The sequence below is a fragment of the Castanea sativa genome, chromosome 12 (assembly GCF_040712315.1).
Source record: "Castanea sativa cultivar Marrone di Chiusa Pesio chromosome 12, ASM4071231v1".
Taxonomy (NCBI): Eukaryota; Viridiplantae; Streptophyta; class Magnoliopsida; order Fagales; family Fagaceae; genus Castanea; species Castanea sativa.
Window position 1 is genome coordinate 33989767 of NC_134024.1, and position 17111 is coordinate 34006877.

The 17111-nt window shown below is 37.0% G+C and overlaps 1 protein-coding gene and 1 long non-coding RNA gene across 2 annotated transcripts; one reads left to right on the forward strand and one right to left on the reverse strand.

Annotated features, from left to right (window-relative positions):
* The first annotated feature begins 3444 nt into the window (after nucleotides 1-3444).
* On the forward strand, nucleotides 3445-6012 carry LOC142618652 (protein COP1 SUPPRESSOR 2). The gene is made up of 6 exons (XM_075791621.1): nucleotides 3445-3774; nucleotides 3872-4168; nucleotides 4379-4502; nucleotides 4735-4808; nucleotides 5094-5251; nucleotides 5545-6012. The coding sequence occupies exons 1-6, from the start codon at nucleotides 3668-3670 to the stop codon at nucleotides 5706-5708; spliced, it is 924 nt and encodes a 307-aa protein (XP_075647736.1). The 5' UTR covers nucleotides 3445-3667; the 3' UTR covers nucleotides 5709-6012.
* A 2581-nt stretch (nucleotides 6013-8593) lies between these two features.
* LOC142618743 (uncharacterized) lies at nucleotides 8594-10355 on the reverse strand. The gene is made up of 3 exons (XR_012841339.1): nucleotides 10243-10355; nucleotides 9510-9578; nucleotides 8594-9001 (listed from the first exon to the last, which is right to left on the reverse strand). It is a non-coding gene; the product is annotated as an uncharacterized LOC142618743 (long non-coding RNA).
* Between the last annotated feature and the right edge of the window lie 6756 nt (nucleotides 10356-17111).

Consider the following 17111-nt stretch of genomic DNA (forward strand, 5'->3'; position numbering starts at 1 on the left):
AGTGAAAAAAAAAAAATACATTTGAAAAGTGAGTAATTAAAAGAGAAATTCTAAAGATACAACAAAATCTCACAATATTTTTATTTTGAATTATGGTGGGTTCAAATATAATCTTATTTTATTTTGACTTATGATTAGTTCAGGTTGTTGTGAAAAATGTTGTAAGATTTTGTTAGCAGTGGTAGAGCCAAGGTTTTAGGTTAGGGGGGGCTAGATCAAAAGAGAGTAAAATTAATTCGAAAAAGTATTAATTGATATTAATAACAAAATAAATAAACAACTATATACAAATGTAATTGTCATATGCAATTAAAATTTGGTTTTGTAAAAAAAAAAACTTGGGTTTGAGACTAAAAAATGCTGGCAAGGAAAGAAAAAATTGTTATATGTAACATAGATGCTATAAGTAGTTCTAGACCATAAATTATTTTACAATGTTTTTGTCAAAACTTTGATATGGCAGACTCTGAGTGATTAACAAATACTAACACATAAGCTCACAATTTTTTTTTTCAACAATCACACTCTGCCACGCAATAATTGTGACAAAAAGTTGTGAAAAATTTTGTGGTCGTCAACCATTTTGAGGTGCTATAATGATTAGTGAGTGAAAGTAGGGTTTTTTTTTTTTTTTTTTTCAGCAAAATAGTGGTGGAGAAGTAGATTGTACAACTGCTTTTATTTTAATATAATATTATTATAAAGTGGGACACATTATTTTAAAAAAAAGATTTGCAGTGGCCCCAAATGTGAAATTGTTTTTCTACCATGAACTAATATAGAGTACAAGTACAATATGTATGTAAAAAAGTTGATTGTCCTTGTACATGCAAATAAGACCTTGTACTATATATTACTTGAGAATTTTTGGGGCATCAAGGGGGGCATTTGCCCCCCTCGCCCCCTTTCCCTCCGCACCTGCTAGCTAGCTAGGCATTGAGAAAAAAAAAGGGGGGGGGGGTTACACACTATCAATTATTAGCCTAATAACATATAACCACCTAAATTATTAAAATGCACGATTGACTTCTGTGGTGGGCCTTTCTGTACTTCTGGGCTGGACTGCTTCCTGCTGCGTTGTGACCCAATAGTTTTGGGGTAGGAGAGTCAGGATTGGCTTGACTGAAACTCATCTTAAGCCAACTTGTGCGCAAGCTAAAACCCCTTTGCTGAGATCTTGGTCATGTGCCCACAGCGGAGGATGCTGTCATAAAAATGTTATAGCAAGAAGGCATAATATAATAAAATATGAAGAATATATTTACTGCTAACCAAAGACAATGATTAAACCATTTTCTTAGTAAGGAAAAAACAATGATATGAGTATGGTAGAAATAGGTTAGTGATAAAAAAAAAAAAGAGGAAGTAATGTTAATGCTTGATCAATTAATAAAAAAGAGTGATTAGTCTGTCGTGCTTGGTTCCTTAGGAGATTTAAGTCTAGGAAGGGAACCATTCTTCAATGTGGGCAATCTCACAGGAAAATCCTGCCTTGAAAATTGTCCACTTTGAAAGAATGGGCCTAAATGACTTATCCTCGAAATCTTTTAATCTTACTAGAGAGTAGGCTGTTGAGAGGGAGAGAAGAGAGTAGCCTATTGGTGCATGCCCCTAACACACTCTTGCTTCCTCACTTAATCTTTATCCCATTTGTTTTTATATACTCTCCATTTTCTTTCTTATTCCTATATTCCCTCTTTTCTTCCTTATTTTCCGTTGTTTTCTTTCTTACTATTTTTCTCACTTGTTTTTCCTTACTCTCTGCTTGACTCTCGTTGTTCTTCCTACTCTTCTTGCTGCTTTTCACTGTGTACAGCTAAGGTCTTTTTATACTGCCTGTTGTGATGAGTTATACTGTTTTACCCCTCAACTACTTTTGGCTTGGTGTAGGTGTCCTTCCTAGACCACCCACTAGTCTGTCGGCTGCCTAGCCATCACGACTACCCTGTGCTGGTCGTGCCACGTTCCATTTCTGGATAAAAGAGTTTTGTTTTGTTTTCTTGCTCTTTGTGGCATTCTCATCCGGATAAGGGTTGGGTATTCTCTCTTACTAACTCCTATGACATGCACCTAGTGATTCTAGCTCAATTTTCCCTCTTTTGGGTGGTATGTCATCCCAGCAGAACATTTCCCCCAAAAGAACTTGAGCGGGAATCCCAGAATAGACTTTCCCCTTCTCCCCACCGCTAGACCATACCCTCTCTTATCTCTAACCACTAGCTCATCACTCTTGTATTGGCTGGGTACAAGTGGGTGGTGCCTGAGCCTTGTGCTTGCTCCACTTTCATATAAGTCCATGGCCTGTTTGCTATTCATGCGTTTGCCATTGCCTAGGGGCTTGTTTGGTGTTTGCTGCACGTTCTGCTATTCATTCTTAATCTCTTGTGGTGTGGATGAGTCATTGGGTCTTTATTCTTTACACCTTGTTTTTTCTTTGGGCTGGGTCTTGCTTGGTTATGGGCCCTTCTTCCTTCAGTTCGGCCCTTATCTCTCTTTACTTATGGTTTGCGAGTCGACTAGCATTCCTGCTAAGTCATTTCGTTGCTTCTGCCATGTTACCACTTGACTTGTGCTTGCTAAGCCTCTTTTGGGTCTGTCATGCGCTTTTCTCTTATTCAATTCACGTTGCCCAGTGTTTCTGCTGGGTTAATTCTTATACCATCTTGAGCTTCCTTGACCCATTTCATTCCTTTGGGCATCCTTGACACACTTTATTCCCTTGGGCATCTTTGGCCCATTCCATTCTTACATTCCCATGGGCTTTTGCTACATCTGTTGGGCTTCCCCGACCCAATTACCATATTCTTTACTTTCGGGGTTTATTGACCTTTGTACCAATCCCATTTACTAATTCCTTTCTTTGGGCTCTTCCGATCCATTTTTGATTGCTTTTCATTTCTTATAATTTCCATGGGCTTACTACTTCCTTCTTTGGGCTCCCTTGAGCCCGTTTGCTTTCTTTGAGGTCTATTTACTATTTTATAAGCCCGTGGACCATTATTCTTACCATTCGGGCTTAATGGTTTTCTTCTTACTTTGCTAATTCTTCTTCCTTATTCCCTTCTATATTGTTGGGTTTCTTCTTGTTATTGAACCTTCTTGCCAAAGTAGGCATCAACAACTTCCCAATTATATAAATAAATTTCACTTAAAAGACCAATTTACCCATTAGTTATATGTTTTGAAGAGATGGTTAAATTTGTCTTTCAATATTAAATTTCGTAAGATTTAACACTAAAACAAATGGTAAGGAGGACACTAAAACAAAGTTATAATTTTGGGATTAATCATGCATTTTGAACTTTTGATAGTTTAGTGGATCAATTGTAACTTAGGTGATAGTTTAGGGTATAAAAGTATGATTTATCCCCCAAAAAAAAAAAAAAAAAAAAAAATTGAAGAGTAAACAAAACGGTGGAAATGTGTGCGTTTTGGGAAGAGAAGGGAAAAAAAAAATGTATACCAAAACGAAGCGTTGTAGTAGTAGATCAGATTTTAGTTTCTAGCGAAAAGGGCTTGAATTGATTTGGAAAGACGGAAGGAAGAGCAGAGAGAGCAAAAGAATCAAGTTTTTCGATTTGCAAAGGAAATCCCTTTTCCCTCCACCCAATCAATCTGACAGAGAAAGCTTCCAAACTCTCTTCCTTTTTCCTTTCGAGAGGTCGAGATGCAGCAGCAAAAGAAGAAGAATTTCAGGAAAAGAAGCAGTGTTCAAGAAGAAGAAGTAGAAGGGGAGGAAAACTCGGTAAAATCCGATGACGAACAAGAAAGAAGGTACCCATCTCTCTCTCTCTCTCTCTCCCTTTTATTTATTTTTTGTTCTACTTTCATATACTCAGTGGGTTTCCTTTATTTTTCAATAAAAGTATAGAATGGCATTGGAGGAAGTGAAATTCCTGCAGAAACAGAGGGAAAGGAAATCAGGAATTCCTGCAATTTCTAGTGCTAGTAATAATGTAACATCATCGTCATCACATACAACAACAACCGGTGGTGCTGTCGTTGGTGGTCTTGGGTTTGGACTTGGTTTTTCTAAAGTGGGTAACAATCGAAATAGTGTTAACGACACTAATAATAAAAATGACGCCACCGATGCCGAGAAGGAAGACCTCGTACTTCAAGACAACTTTGCTCAAGAAACTGCTGTCATGGTTGAGGATCCCAATATGTAAAATTTCTATCTATCACTATCACTATGATTGTGTATTGTTTTGTTGGTTAAAACTTAGATATAGTTGCTTAGGTTTAGTACATTAAGTTCTCTAAAGTGTTGAACAATGCAACCACGTGTTTAAGTTTAATCTGGGCACCTAAAGAAGTACCTAAGTTTTGCCAATTTTAAGATTAAAGCTATTGATTTTCAAAATTTTATTAATAGGGTGAAGTATGTGGAACAAGAATTGGCCAAGAAGTGGGGCAGGACAATTGAATCCATGGATCAAGTTGAGAACGAATTAAAGCGTGCTGAAGATGAATTATACAAAATTCCTGACCATCTTAAGGTGACTCTATGGCAAATAGATCAAATTCAGATATTTACGTTTCACATATAAATGTTTATTCTTTGTTCCATTATTTATGGACCAAATGGGTGTGATGATGTTGATTGAACCAAACTATGCATAACCAAACATGTTTTGTGTTTACTATGGTTAACTACTAATTTCATTCCTTGCTATTGTCTGTGGTTTACTTAATGTAAACTTCGATCTTTTTGGGATTCTTTGCTGGCAGGTGAAGAGGCGAAACTCGGAAGAGAGCTCTACTCAGTGGACCACTGGAATCGCTGAGGTTCAGCTTCCCATTGAGTATGCCTACTTTCCTCTTCTTTTCCACATGATATTTATTACTAGTGTTGGTTATAACCATCTAGTGTGCTCATTTGTTATATTTGCGGTACTACTTTTGTACTCTATTTTCTTTAGCTGAAGTGGTTGATTGGACCTTAGGTGCATTACTGACATGATGACATGGTCATGTGTATAATTACTTCATAAAAGAAAGAAGTTACTACAGACATGTTCCATGATAGATGAATACTTAATTTCTGCTGGCTTTTATTAAGATTCATTCATTCTTTGAAATGGTTGCAGATACAAGTTGAGAAATATTGAGGAAACAGAGGCTGCCAAAAAGCTTCTGCAGGAGAAGAGGCTCATGAGTAGGCCAAAATCAGAACTTAACCTCCCCTCAAGCTACAGTGCTGATTATTTCCAACGTGGCAAGGATTATGCTGAAAAACTTAGAAGAGGTTGTTTATCTACCTTTTTTTTATTTTTTATTATTATTTTTAAAATTCCCTACTTTTGCCATTTGATAATATGAGTGCATTACCTTTTATTGACTTTCTACCAAATTGGGAAGTAGAAGGCCAGGTTAGTCTGGACTCTGGAATGCTTTGGTTTGTTATGTTAACCATTTATTCAACTTTGCTATATTGCATGTGTTTCATCATATCTGCAATGTTCTATGGGCTTTTAGCCTTGTACCTTGTCATATTTTGATCCCTTTGCCTTAAACTAACGACCAATGGGAAACTTGCAGAACATCCTGAGCTGTACAAAGATAGAAGTTTACCAGATGATGGTGCTGGTTCCAAACAAACTGAAACTAGCACAGATGCAGCTGGACAAAGGCAAGCTGCAACAGATCAGTTCATGCTAGAGCGCTTCCGTAAACGAGAACGCCACCGTGTGATGCGGAGATAATATGCTCTCCAGCTACAACTAAGTTTGAAGAATAATTTTTGTACTGTGTCCGATGATGTCATTTATGCTACATTGCAGTTGGTTAAATGTTGACACATAAGTCATGTTGCAGTAAAATTGTTGTAATCATTAATCTTCTTGATGATTTGTACATTATTTGAATAGGTTTACATTCCTATATTCTGCGGATGACAACTGACAGTCCTTTCATTAGGTTCCAACTTCTTTCTGTTTTTAACAACTAACAAACTTTCTTAAGGGAGAAAGATTGTCTCTATTTATCCATAATGCTTTTGATATGCCACTCTGCGATCTGGGTTTTCTAGGTTGATTAAGCAGTCCAGCATGCACTGGATCTATTTGTGCCTAGCTGCGTTAATTGTAATTTATACTATTTTCTAGATGTTTATTATAGGGCGTGGTAGATTTTTAAGTTTAAATGTCTTACACTCAGACATACACTCGCACATGGACACATGCACACTCGGTTCATTTATGCATAGCTCCATTGATTGTAACCAGCTGCTGATGTCTTTTAAAGCATTATTTTATAGCCTATGTAGTATGTACAATATTTATGAGTTGTAATAAAATTAAAAAATTATTTTTTGTAAAGCATTATTTTATAGCCTATGTAGTATGTACAATATTTTTGACGTGTAATAATAATTAAGGAATCAGTTTCAATTATATTGTATGTCATTAGACTTCCTTTCAATTGTTGTTAAAAAAAATTAAAGTTAGGCAATAATATGATATTACTCTATGTATGGAAAAACTGTGCAGATGTATAATCCGTGTATGCATAATATAATGCATGCTATGTAGAGCATATATCACCATATAATTGATAAGAGATTACAAAAGTTGGAAGAGAGTTGGGGGAAAACCGATATGTGTTTTTAAAAGACCCTTTGGGCATACTAATAGGTTTATGTTCCTCAAAATTTGCCTGTATAAACAGCTAAGGCTCTGTTTGGGAAGAGGGAATGGAATGGAATAAAAGGAATATTTTTAGAATATTTTTCCCTTATCTTGTTTGAGAGTTTTAACGGAGGGGATGAAAGGTTCATTATCTTGTTTGGGAGTTTAAGTGGGGGGGAATGGAATGGTTAGAAGTGAATGCTTATTACTCCATTTTCTTTCAAAACTTCAAATTTTTGTTCCCTCAAAATTGGGAGGAATGAGAGGGAATGAATTTAGGTTTAATGAATTTTTTGTTAAAATCCCTAAAATACCCCTTTAATATCAACCATTTTTTTTCTCATTTAGTCGTAAAATAATATAGCTATCATTCTTGCACAATATTGCCGTCCTCTGTAAAGTGAAGCTGCTGCCACTGGTCTTTCTTTCTCTTTTGTCTGCTGCAATTTTCAGTTATTGCTCAAACCAAATATGTCTATCTTTATCTTTTTTCTTTTCGGTTGTTTGCTAGTCTTTTTTTTTTTTTTTTTTTTTTTTAAATTTTATTTTTTATGAACTGTTTGCTAGTCATTCATGAGAGTGATATATAGGGTCCGTTTGGATAGAACTTATTGCTGAAAACTGAAAACTGAAAACACTGTAGCAAAATAATTTTTAAATGTGTAAATAGTACTGCGGGACCCATTTTTAATAAAAAATTGCTAAAAACGTACATAAACAGTGCGCGCACAGTGCGCGTTGTCCCCCCGCAGCAGAAAAAAAAAAAAAAAAAATCAAAACGCAAAACGCAAAACGTGAAAACGTGTATCCGAACTCCACCATAGTGTTTTTGTACAATCTTTGCAAGTTGCAAGTAAGACAAGACAAAAACAATGGTTTGGTCACTTTCAACAAGTAGAAGTCTTTTTTTTCATTTTTTTTTCCTCCATGTCAGTAACTACTTTAGACTAAAAAATATAATGAATACATGTTTGAAATTATTTTTTGTGATTGGTGACATACCAATTTGTAAGACATAAGTAGTAAAATTTGTAGTATTTCTAGCATCATTCAAAGGTAAAATGTTGTGAAAAGTATCATAAATAGTAAAAATGGTGTAAATAATGATATAAAAAAAAAAATAGTGAAATAGGTGCAAGTTGCACGTAGGACAAGACAAAAGCAATGGTTTGATCACTTTCAACAAGTAGAAATCCTTTTTTTCATTTTTTTTCCTCCATGTCAGTAACTACTTTAGCCTAAAAAATATAATGAATAAATGTTTGAAATTATTTTTTGTGATTGGTGACATGCCAATTTGTAAGACATAAGTAGTAAAATTTGTAGTATTTCTAGTATCATTCAAAGATAAAATGCAATGAAAAGTATCATAAATAGTAAAAATGGTGTAAATAATGATAAAAAAATAAAAAATAGTGAAATAGGTGCAAGTTGCACATAGGACAAGACAAAAGCAATGGTTTGGTCACTTTCAACAAGTTTGGGAGCCACTCGTAGCGGTAAATTACCATTTTTTGTCATAGATCTATTGACCATGTATAACATTAAACCTTAAATTTATTTAAAGATAAACATGGAACATAAAATGTCATATCCAAGGGGAGTGTTCAAACGTTTATATGATAGAGATTCAAATAATTTAAAGAGTAACCTTTCTTCCAAATGTCAAAAGAGTTTTATAATGAACTTATATTCTCCCAAAGCTCAAATGAGTTTTATAAAGAGTTACTATTCTTCAGACAGGATTGGATCTAATTCTATAAATGGTGCTTCAAGAGGAACTTGAAGACCATGCTATATAATTTCATAGAGATAATGTAAAAACCAAAATGCAAGTGACTCCATATTTCCTAACATATCACAGAAAAATAGGATAGGTATAAGAAAGAAAACACGTAAATCCCATTAATGAATCAGTGATGAGAGTTCGAAAGCACTTCCATCTCATTATGGAACCTCAAAGTACATAGGTAGCAAGTGAATACAAAAAAAGAAACAAATTAATTGGGAACTCATTCAAGAATAAAGCACCACCCTCAAAAATTGCATGAATCAAACTCTGCTTGGATACAGGACCGTTGAGAGATACTCAGAAGAAATTCATTTTAATATGAGGTTGGCCAGCTTCAATTATCTCAAACCTCCATTGAAACATATTCAGAAGCGATTCTAATTTTAGTCATTTTCCTCGCTCTAAATTTCCCTCAATAGCCATTTCAATATATAAATTAGCAATTTCTAGGAACCCAGTTGTCCACCATCCACTCTTGCAATTCTTTCAACCCTTTCCTTGATAGCTCTTTGCAGTCTAGGTTCTTTATGTTCAGTACAGGCTGTCTGACACAAGCTTGCACGTTTTCTTCAGTCAACTATAATAAACAGCCCAAAAACCCAAAAAGGAGTTAGCTGTGTTGAAACTTCAGCCCAAAAAATAAGGTTAATTGTGTATAGCTTTATCATGTCTTAATGCATTGAATTTATCAAAATTATGTGATACAATATGAACGGAATTCAAGAGATGCCTCAAGTCATTGTATGATGCCAAAAGACTGCATTATATGAGATTGCAGATGGTTGTGCTTGAGGTAGTATTGCAAGTTAGGGATTGACTATTATGATTATTACTAAAGTCCATTCAACTTTTTCCCAGTTCAAGAAATGAATCGCAACTAAATCTTCAATTAGAATTGCTTAATATTTCAATGAGATTCACTAATCAAGTACATGCTCCATTACTACAATTTTCCATTGACATAACATTTTATCTTTGGCTCCCTAAAAATGAAGCAAAATCTTTTCTTAGAAGTTGAATAGGATCAGCACTAATTTTTATTGAGCAAAAACAGAAAAAAGAATGAGTTGGAATTAGGAAAGTACTGACTGCATATGCTGCTTGTGATCTCTTTCGGTGTTTAAGATCATTAAGCTCCACCACAAATAATTTATCTATACAGAAACAAAAGAAGCAAAATCAAATGAAAATAAGAAATTAAAGTACTTATTGGAAGCCTTTTGTTGAACATCTAGTAGATAGAGTCATTTGTTTGCACTGATATAATTCTTATGGAAAACTAAACTTTGCACAATAAATGGAAAGGGAAAAAAAGAGAGAAAAAAAAAAAATTCAAAAATAACATAGAAACATTGAACAAATTTGAATACAACATATTAGTGATCATCTTTTGCTCAGTTTTTTTTTTTTCTACAAACAAAACAGAGGCCTAGTATTCTCTAATACCCAAATCAAAATTTGTGAGTAATTCTAAATTGTTCCAATTAGCCAAAGAAAGTAGGGAAAGAAACAATATTGAACATAAAAATTAGTTCCTTAACTGTCTGAGAAACCAAATATATATATATATATATATATATATATATATATATATATATATATATATATATTGTTATAATAGAATTTACGAACATTCCTTTCAGAAAAGAAACCAAGAGACTGTGAAAGAAATTATGGAGGAATTTCACAGGCCAAAGAAAACGAATATATTAAAATAAATACAAAATTGTACAACATCAACATGCAAAGCTATCATTTATTGAGAGAAACTCTTTCATTCCAGAAACCAAGGAGCACCAGAATCTCTTAATCTTCTACCTTTATCGCTTCAACTGATCACTAAATTGAGACTGCAAATTGTTGTTTTGGAAGGAGGTGAATAGTTTATGTATAGATTCAAAGACAACATGTATTAAGAGAGAGAAAATAATTTATGTGTAGATTTAAAGACAACATGCATTATGAGAGAGAACTTCAAAGCCAGTAGTGTTGTTATCTGTACAGTACCTGGGGTTTATTGTAGGAGTTATTATTATTTATTATTTATTATTTATTAGAGTTTGGCTGGGGTTATTGTAGTTTACAAAAAGGAAAATATTAACAAATGCTCTAAGGGATTGATTTAAGAACTATTTTTAGAAATATCTTATGAAAAAATGAAAAAATAATTAATTTTTTTAACAACTTTTTATTTTTTTCATGAAAGCTGTGTTAAAAACTTTTCTAATATGGTTTATTTACAATTACTTTAAGGGCATCTGTTTACATGACTCTTTATAAAAATGGGCTTGAGCTTGCTATCAATTTTAGTGTTGGACAAAACTTTTTGTTTATTTTTAGTGTTAGCCTATGTGTTTTTTTTTTTGCAAAATCACCCTATTAAGTGTCACTTAGCATAACCTAGCATGAGGTTTTTACTTTTATATATATATATATATATATATATATATATATATATATATATATTTTGATGGATTGATGATTTATACTGCTGTGAGGATGTTGATCGTGTGGTGTTGTAGAGTTTTAAGTTTAAAGCAGTATTTCACAAACCCACATACTCATATTCATTTGTGCCGTGCCATGCTCTATTGAGTCTAATTATTGTAATTTATTTTGTTGTCTGGATGTTGATTATTGGGTGTGGTAGGATTTTAAGTTTTAAGTATCTCACACACAAGGTTTCATTCACTAAGGGTGTGTTTGGATAGAATTTATTGCTGAAAACTGAAAACTGAAAACTGAAAATACTAAGAAAAAATCTGAGGTATGTTTAAATCAATTGTTTCTCTTAAACAGTTGAGATTTTCTTGCCTTTGATCATAATATAGCCATGATTATGAAGTTCAAGGGAAAAAAAAAGAAAAGAAAGTCCTGTAGTATTTTAAAGGTCGATTTGCTATAATGTCAATCTTGCTACGTATGAAACATAACAAGCCGTGAACACTGGTTATATATAATCTTCCCAAGTCAAACAATCTGCTTGTGGGTTTTTGATTTTAATTTTGAGCTTTTCTGATATTTTTGTTGCTGGTTTACTTTGATGATGCACAAAATCATCAGTGGGGTGTTGGCCAAAAATTCTCTGAAGGTTAAGTCGGTAATAGAAAAATCTCCAATAACTCAAGAGCACAAGAGCTAGGGAGAATTCTTGTGCCTCAAGAAGGTTAGGGTTTGCTGTTTATATAGTAGTGGAGAGTTGACTTGAATCCCTTGATACGGGGAGAATTTCCTTACAGAGAGAAGGATCCCAAGATCTTGGGGATTCTCTTCCCATATAGGGAAGAGTTGATTGTGTGGTAGGGTCTTTGGTCGTGGTGTGCAAGTTATTTCCATGTAGGGACATGTGAGTGGGCTCCATGCAAGTCTCATGTGAAACCCTAGGGCACTAGATCGTTAGGATGGGGGGTTGGATTGGCATCCGCCTTGGCTGACGACCTATGGGATCAACAATTCCTTTAGGAACGGTTACAAGCACAAGGCCAACGATCAAGTGAGGAAGGTTCAACACCCCGTGTCGATTGATCAAAAACTATCCTCATCAATTGCCCCTTACTCCATGAGTCGTCGGGGTAGCCGAAGGGTCGCGGAGTATATTGCCATAAATGCCTTGCCTTAGTGTCATGCATCATAAATAAGGGTAATTATGTCCCTTGAACAGAGTTAGGGACACATGTCATTTTCTGATTCGGAGCACGAAGTGTAGCGACGCTTTGTTTTTCGTGCCAAACTGGCCTATAAATAGTTCAATGCTGTTATTGTCCTCATTATTTGAATATTTTCCATTTTTGATCCCAGAGCCCATTCGTCGTTTTTTTCTCCTTTGTCGGTTTTCTTTGCATTCTCCGTTTTAGGTATGCTTCGTTGGTTTTGTTTTGTATTTTCATTTTTGCTTGTTAATTTCATACTTAGGAGGTAGAGTAGAATCTTAGTTTTCATTTGTCGCTTGTAGGTAAGAGATGCTTGGAGATAGTGAAGCAACGAGTGAAAGTACACCGTCAGTCCGCATGGGTTCGAACGACGACCTGACTAGTCAATCTAGACTTGAGTACATATCGGAGGGTTCATCGGTTTTCGAGAGGGAGCTGGCATCTGATCCTCCTTCTGAGGAGGCTAGTTCCTCTGGACGACGTCCTAGGGAAATTGTTCTTCCCTACGACTAGTCGGTCCATGACTTCCCAGTTGATATGAGCGACTAGGTTTTTAGTAGGTTGAGGCCTCATTTTCAGAATCTTGAAGATTTGCCCATTAGGAAGGGCCATGGAGGGGAGAAGTGCTATATAGGGAGTTCGTTGGATGTGGGCTTTTATGAGACTGCCTTCATAGTAGGGCTACATTTGCCTTTAACCTTCTTGCATCGTCAGTTAGTGGCCTACATGGGTGTATCTGTTTGTCAGATTGCCCCTAATGCATGAAGGATTTTCATCAAGGCTGAGGTGCTATAAGGTTAGATTAGTGGAGGCCACCGGTCTCTGACCTTTGAGGAGTTTTTCTATTGTTACAAACCCTAGGGGATCCCCCGATCCAAGGGTTTTTACAACTTTGTGTGTTGTTGGGCTGCCTTAAGATTGATATCTAATATGCTCGACTCTGTTGCCAATGCAAGGTTAGGTTCTTCTTCGTTCAGGGGGTCAACTGGGTATGCCGTCCCAAAGAGTGGGATAGCGTAGGGTCTTTTTATGACCATTCTTAGGGGTTTTTGAACAAGTTAGATGAGTCGTTGACATAATTTTGGTTGTCAGTTTGTGCTTTCTACTTAATTGATGTATCTTCTGTTTGTTTCAAGCACAGTTTGTCTAATGATCCTTCTTGAAAAAGAGGCCTTTTTGGAAAGGGTTTTTGAGATGCCTTTTATGGAAAGGTCTTGGAAAAGGCTCATTAACTTGGACACTCTTCACACGTTCTGGGAGGACCTGTCCTTTCCGAGGAAGCTCGACGATTGGATTAGGCCTCAAGAGTTCGTAAGTATTCCAGTTCATCACTTTCTTTTTTGTTTTAGATCGAACTTCCCACTTTTTAACTCATTCGTCGGTTTCAGAGATGGATTCTTTGAAGAACAAGCAAGCCGCGAAGAATAGGCAGGAGGAGATTAGGAAAGCTATTGCTCTGAGGCCTAAGTTGGGGGGTTGTTGTTGTGCCCCCTCCTGCATCCAAGAAGAGGAAACACCTTTCTGAGTTTCAGTCGCCGGGGAGGAGTGCTACCGGCCCCTCCCGTTCGGAAGCTTACGAGGTCGTTGCTAACGCCCTTCGTGATGGTGTTGGGAAGGGTCTTATGACCTCCCAAGGCCTCGTCACCCTTTCTCCACTTCCTTTGTTGGTAAAGGATAAGGAGTATGCAGTGGACACTACTTGCTCCATCGTCCAGGATGCTAATTTGGACGAGTGCTTGAAGCATGAGACCGACCCCCTAGGTGACTTTGGTCTTTTTGACATGATGAGGGTATGTTGCTCAACCATTGCTTCATCCTTTTTTATTTTTATTCGTCCCCTTTCAATCAACTTCATTAGTCCCTTTTGGAGGGCTTGGTGAGGATGCAGGCTTTGCAGATCCGCTGCGTTGCGCGGGAGGCATCAGTCAAATGCTTAAAGAATCGTTTGAAGACGGAGGCAAATTCTTAGAAACAATTCAAGGAGTTTGCTTGGACCCTTGGCCAGGAAGTGATTGAGCTGAAGGCCAAGCTTAGTGGGGTTACTCACCAAGCTGACAAGCTGATGAAGGAGAATGCCAATATGAAATCTGAGGTGGTTGCGCTCTATGAGCATATGGAGAAGATCAAGGAGGAGACCATTGGGGAGTTCCGAGTGTCCCTGCCCTATTTCGATGAGATGGGGGGTTACTACGAGGATGGCTTTGATGACTTTTGTAATCAAGCTACCTTTATATTTCTAGACTTGGACTTCTCCCAGATTCAAATCAGACTTAATGCCCCGACGACTCTTGCTACCGATCCCATTCCTGATGATGAAGAGATAGATGACGAAGTGCTGGTGATTGACGGGTCTGCTGGTGTGGCCGACGACCCTAAAGAGCCTAAGCAGCCAACTAACCCCCTTGCCGATCCTTGAATTTTTTTTTTTTTAATTTCCTTTTTCTTTTAGCTTTTTGGTTTGTATTTTAAGAACAATGATGGTGCCATGTTTTGGGCATAAGTACTTTTGCCCTTCGTTTGGGTTGATACTTATATTTTTCAGTAATTTTATAACGATTTCTGTTTACCTCGTAGTAATTTTCCTTTTGCGTTTAGTACACAAGTGTTTGCACTCGTTTGGTTTGCCTTACATTAACCAACATTTTTTTATTCGTCGGTTTGGAGATATTGCCTTAGAATGTGGGCATTTATTGGCCCTTCTAAAGAGTTATGATTCGTCGGTTTTCCTCAACACAAATCTCTTCTCTTTTTTCTTTTTGAATCGTTAGTTTGTCTAATGGGTGAGAGTTTTTTAAGATCGTCGGTTTATCCCATGGATGAGAGTTTTTTTAAAATTGTAGGTTTTACCCCTTAGGTAGGACTTAAACTTTGATAAGGATCAGGTGCTCGAGGGCATCCTTGATTGTCGGTCCATCCCGTAGGTAGGACTTAATAGTTGATAAGGATCATGTGCTAGAGGGCATCCTTGATTATCGGTCCATCTCGTAGATAGGACTTTACTTTTATGAACCTTTCTTTATTATAGATAATTCCTTTAATAATAGTACCATTTAAAAGTAAAATGAATAAAATATTGATAACTTGCTGTTTGATCAGCCCAAAAAACCGGTCTGCCAATCGTTTAAACAAAAACTAAAGAAAAGTGATAACATTAGTTTCTTCTGATGCATTACTGATAGTATCTTCTGAGGTGTTCGGCATTCCAAGGATGGTGCAGCCTTTGCTCATTAAGCGTCTCCAAGTAGTAGGTGCCCTTCCTGTTGCAATCAATGATTTTGTACGAACCTTTCTAGTTGGGTCCTAATTTCCCTTGGGCGGGATCCTTGGTGGCCGTGGTTACTTTCCTCAAGACACCAATGCTGAAATGTCAAGGTTTAACATTGGCATTATAGTGCTTGGCCATGAGATCTTGGCATGGAGTCATCTGTTGTTCAGTAATTGCCCTAATCTCATCCAGTAGATCTAAGTGCAGATGGATCCCTTCTTCGTTCTTCCCTTCGTCATGGTGATCTATCTTGTAGCTTACTATTCCTACTTCCGCATGGATAACAGCCTCACTTTCGAATGCCAAATGAAATAGAGTTTCTCCTGTAGGTGTTTGAGTGGTTGTCCTATATGCCCATAAGGTGATTGGTAACTTATTTGGCCATATCCCTTTTGCCTCCCCCAAGCTGAGTCTTGATTAGTTTGAGAAAGGATCGGTTTGTAACCTCAACTTGCCCGTTGGCTTGTGGGTGGGCGAGCGAAGAGTAATGGTTCTTGATTGCCAATTGCTTGCAAAAGTCTCTAAACACGTTGTTGTTGAATTGCTATCCATTGTCAAAGACGAGAACCCTAGGAATTTTGAATTGGCAGATGATGCTTTTCTAGACGAAGTTACAGAAATTTTTCTCCATAATGGTTGCTGGTGGTTTTGCTTCTACCCACTTGGTGAAGTAGTCGATCCCCATAACAAGGAACTTGAGTTGTGTATCGCCATTAAAAAGGGTCTCATAATGTCCAGTTCCCTTTTAGCAAAAGGCCGTGGGGCGTTCTTCAGGGTGAGTAGTTTTGACAGTTGCCTTATGACATTGCTGAAGTGTTAGCACTTGTCACATGCCTTCATGTAGGATTGGGCATCCTTCTGCATTGTAGGCCAATAGTACCCTGCTCGTATGAGCTTATGGACCAATGATCATGCCCCTAAGTGGTTCCCACACACCCCTTTTTATGGACTTCCCTCATGACGTAGTTTGCTTCGTTGGGGATTAAACACCTTAGTTATTGTCGGGAGAAGCTTCTTTTGTATAGTACATCTGCTATCAGCATAAAGCGCGATCTTCGAGAAGTGTCCCGTAGGTAAGAGATGATCGAAGTTGTCCAATCAACGCCCTTTGGTATCACCTGTATCTCTAATTTGTCAATGTTAGGGGAGTGCTAAGTGAAGGATAGGACCTGATGACTGACCATTATATGTTCCACAGATGTGGCTTTGGCCAATCGATCCGCATGCTCATTTTCGTTCCTTGGGACTTGTATGAACTCTATTGTAAAGTCTTGGCTTGTCCGCCTCTTAATAAGGTTGGGGTACTTTTTCATCCGTTCTCCTTTGGCTTCGTAATCCCCGTTGATGTACTTAATGAAAATTGAGAGTCGCTATGAAGGATAACTGATATGGCCCTAACCGCTTTGGCCAAATCGAGCCTTGTGAGAATGGCTTAGTATTCAGCTTCATTGTTGGTCGTCGGGAACTAGAGTCAAACGGTATATTCTATAATGAATCCTTCGAGGGATTAAAGGGCCACATCGATCCTTCTAGCATGCTTGTTGGATGACCTGTCCGTTTGGACCCTCCAAAGAGTTGCCCCTCAGTCATCGGTTTTGCTCGTTGTAAACTCTGCGATAAAGTCAGCTAGGGCTTGGGCCTTGATTGCGGTCCTTAAGCGGTACTTTACCAAAGGCGATCCTATTACAGGAATAGCTTCCGGTAAGCCTGTTACAATTTTGACTGCCCAATAACCAATTTGGTCCCGGGGTAAGGAATAACCAGTCACGCCA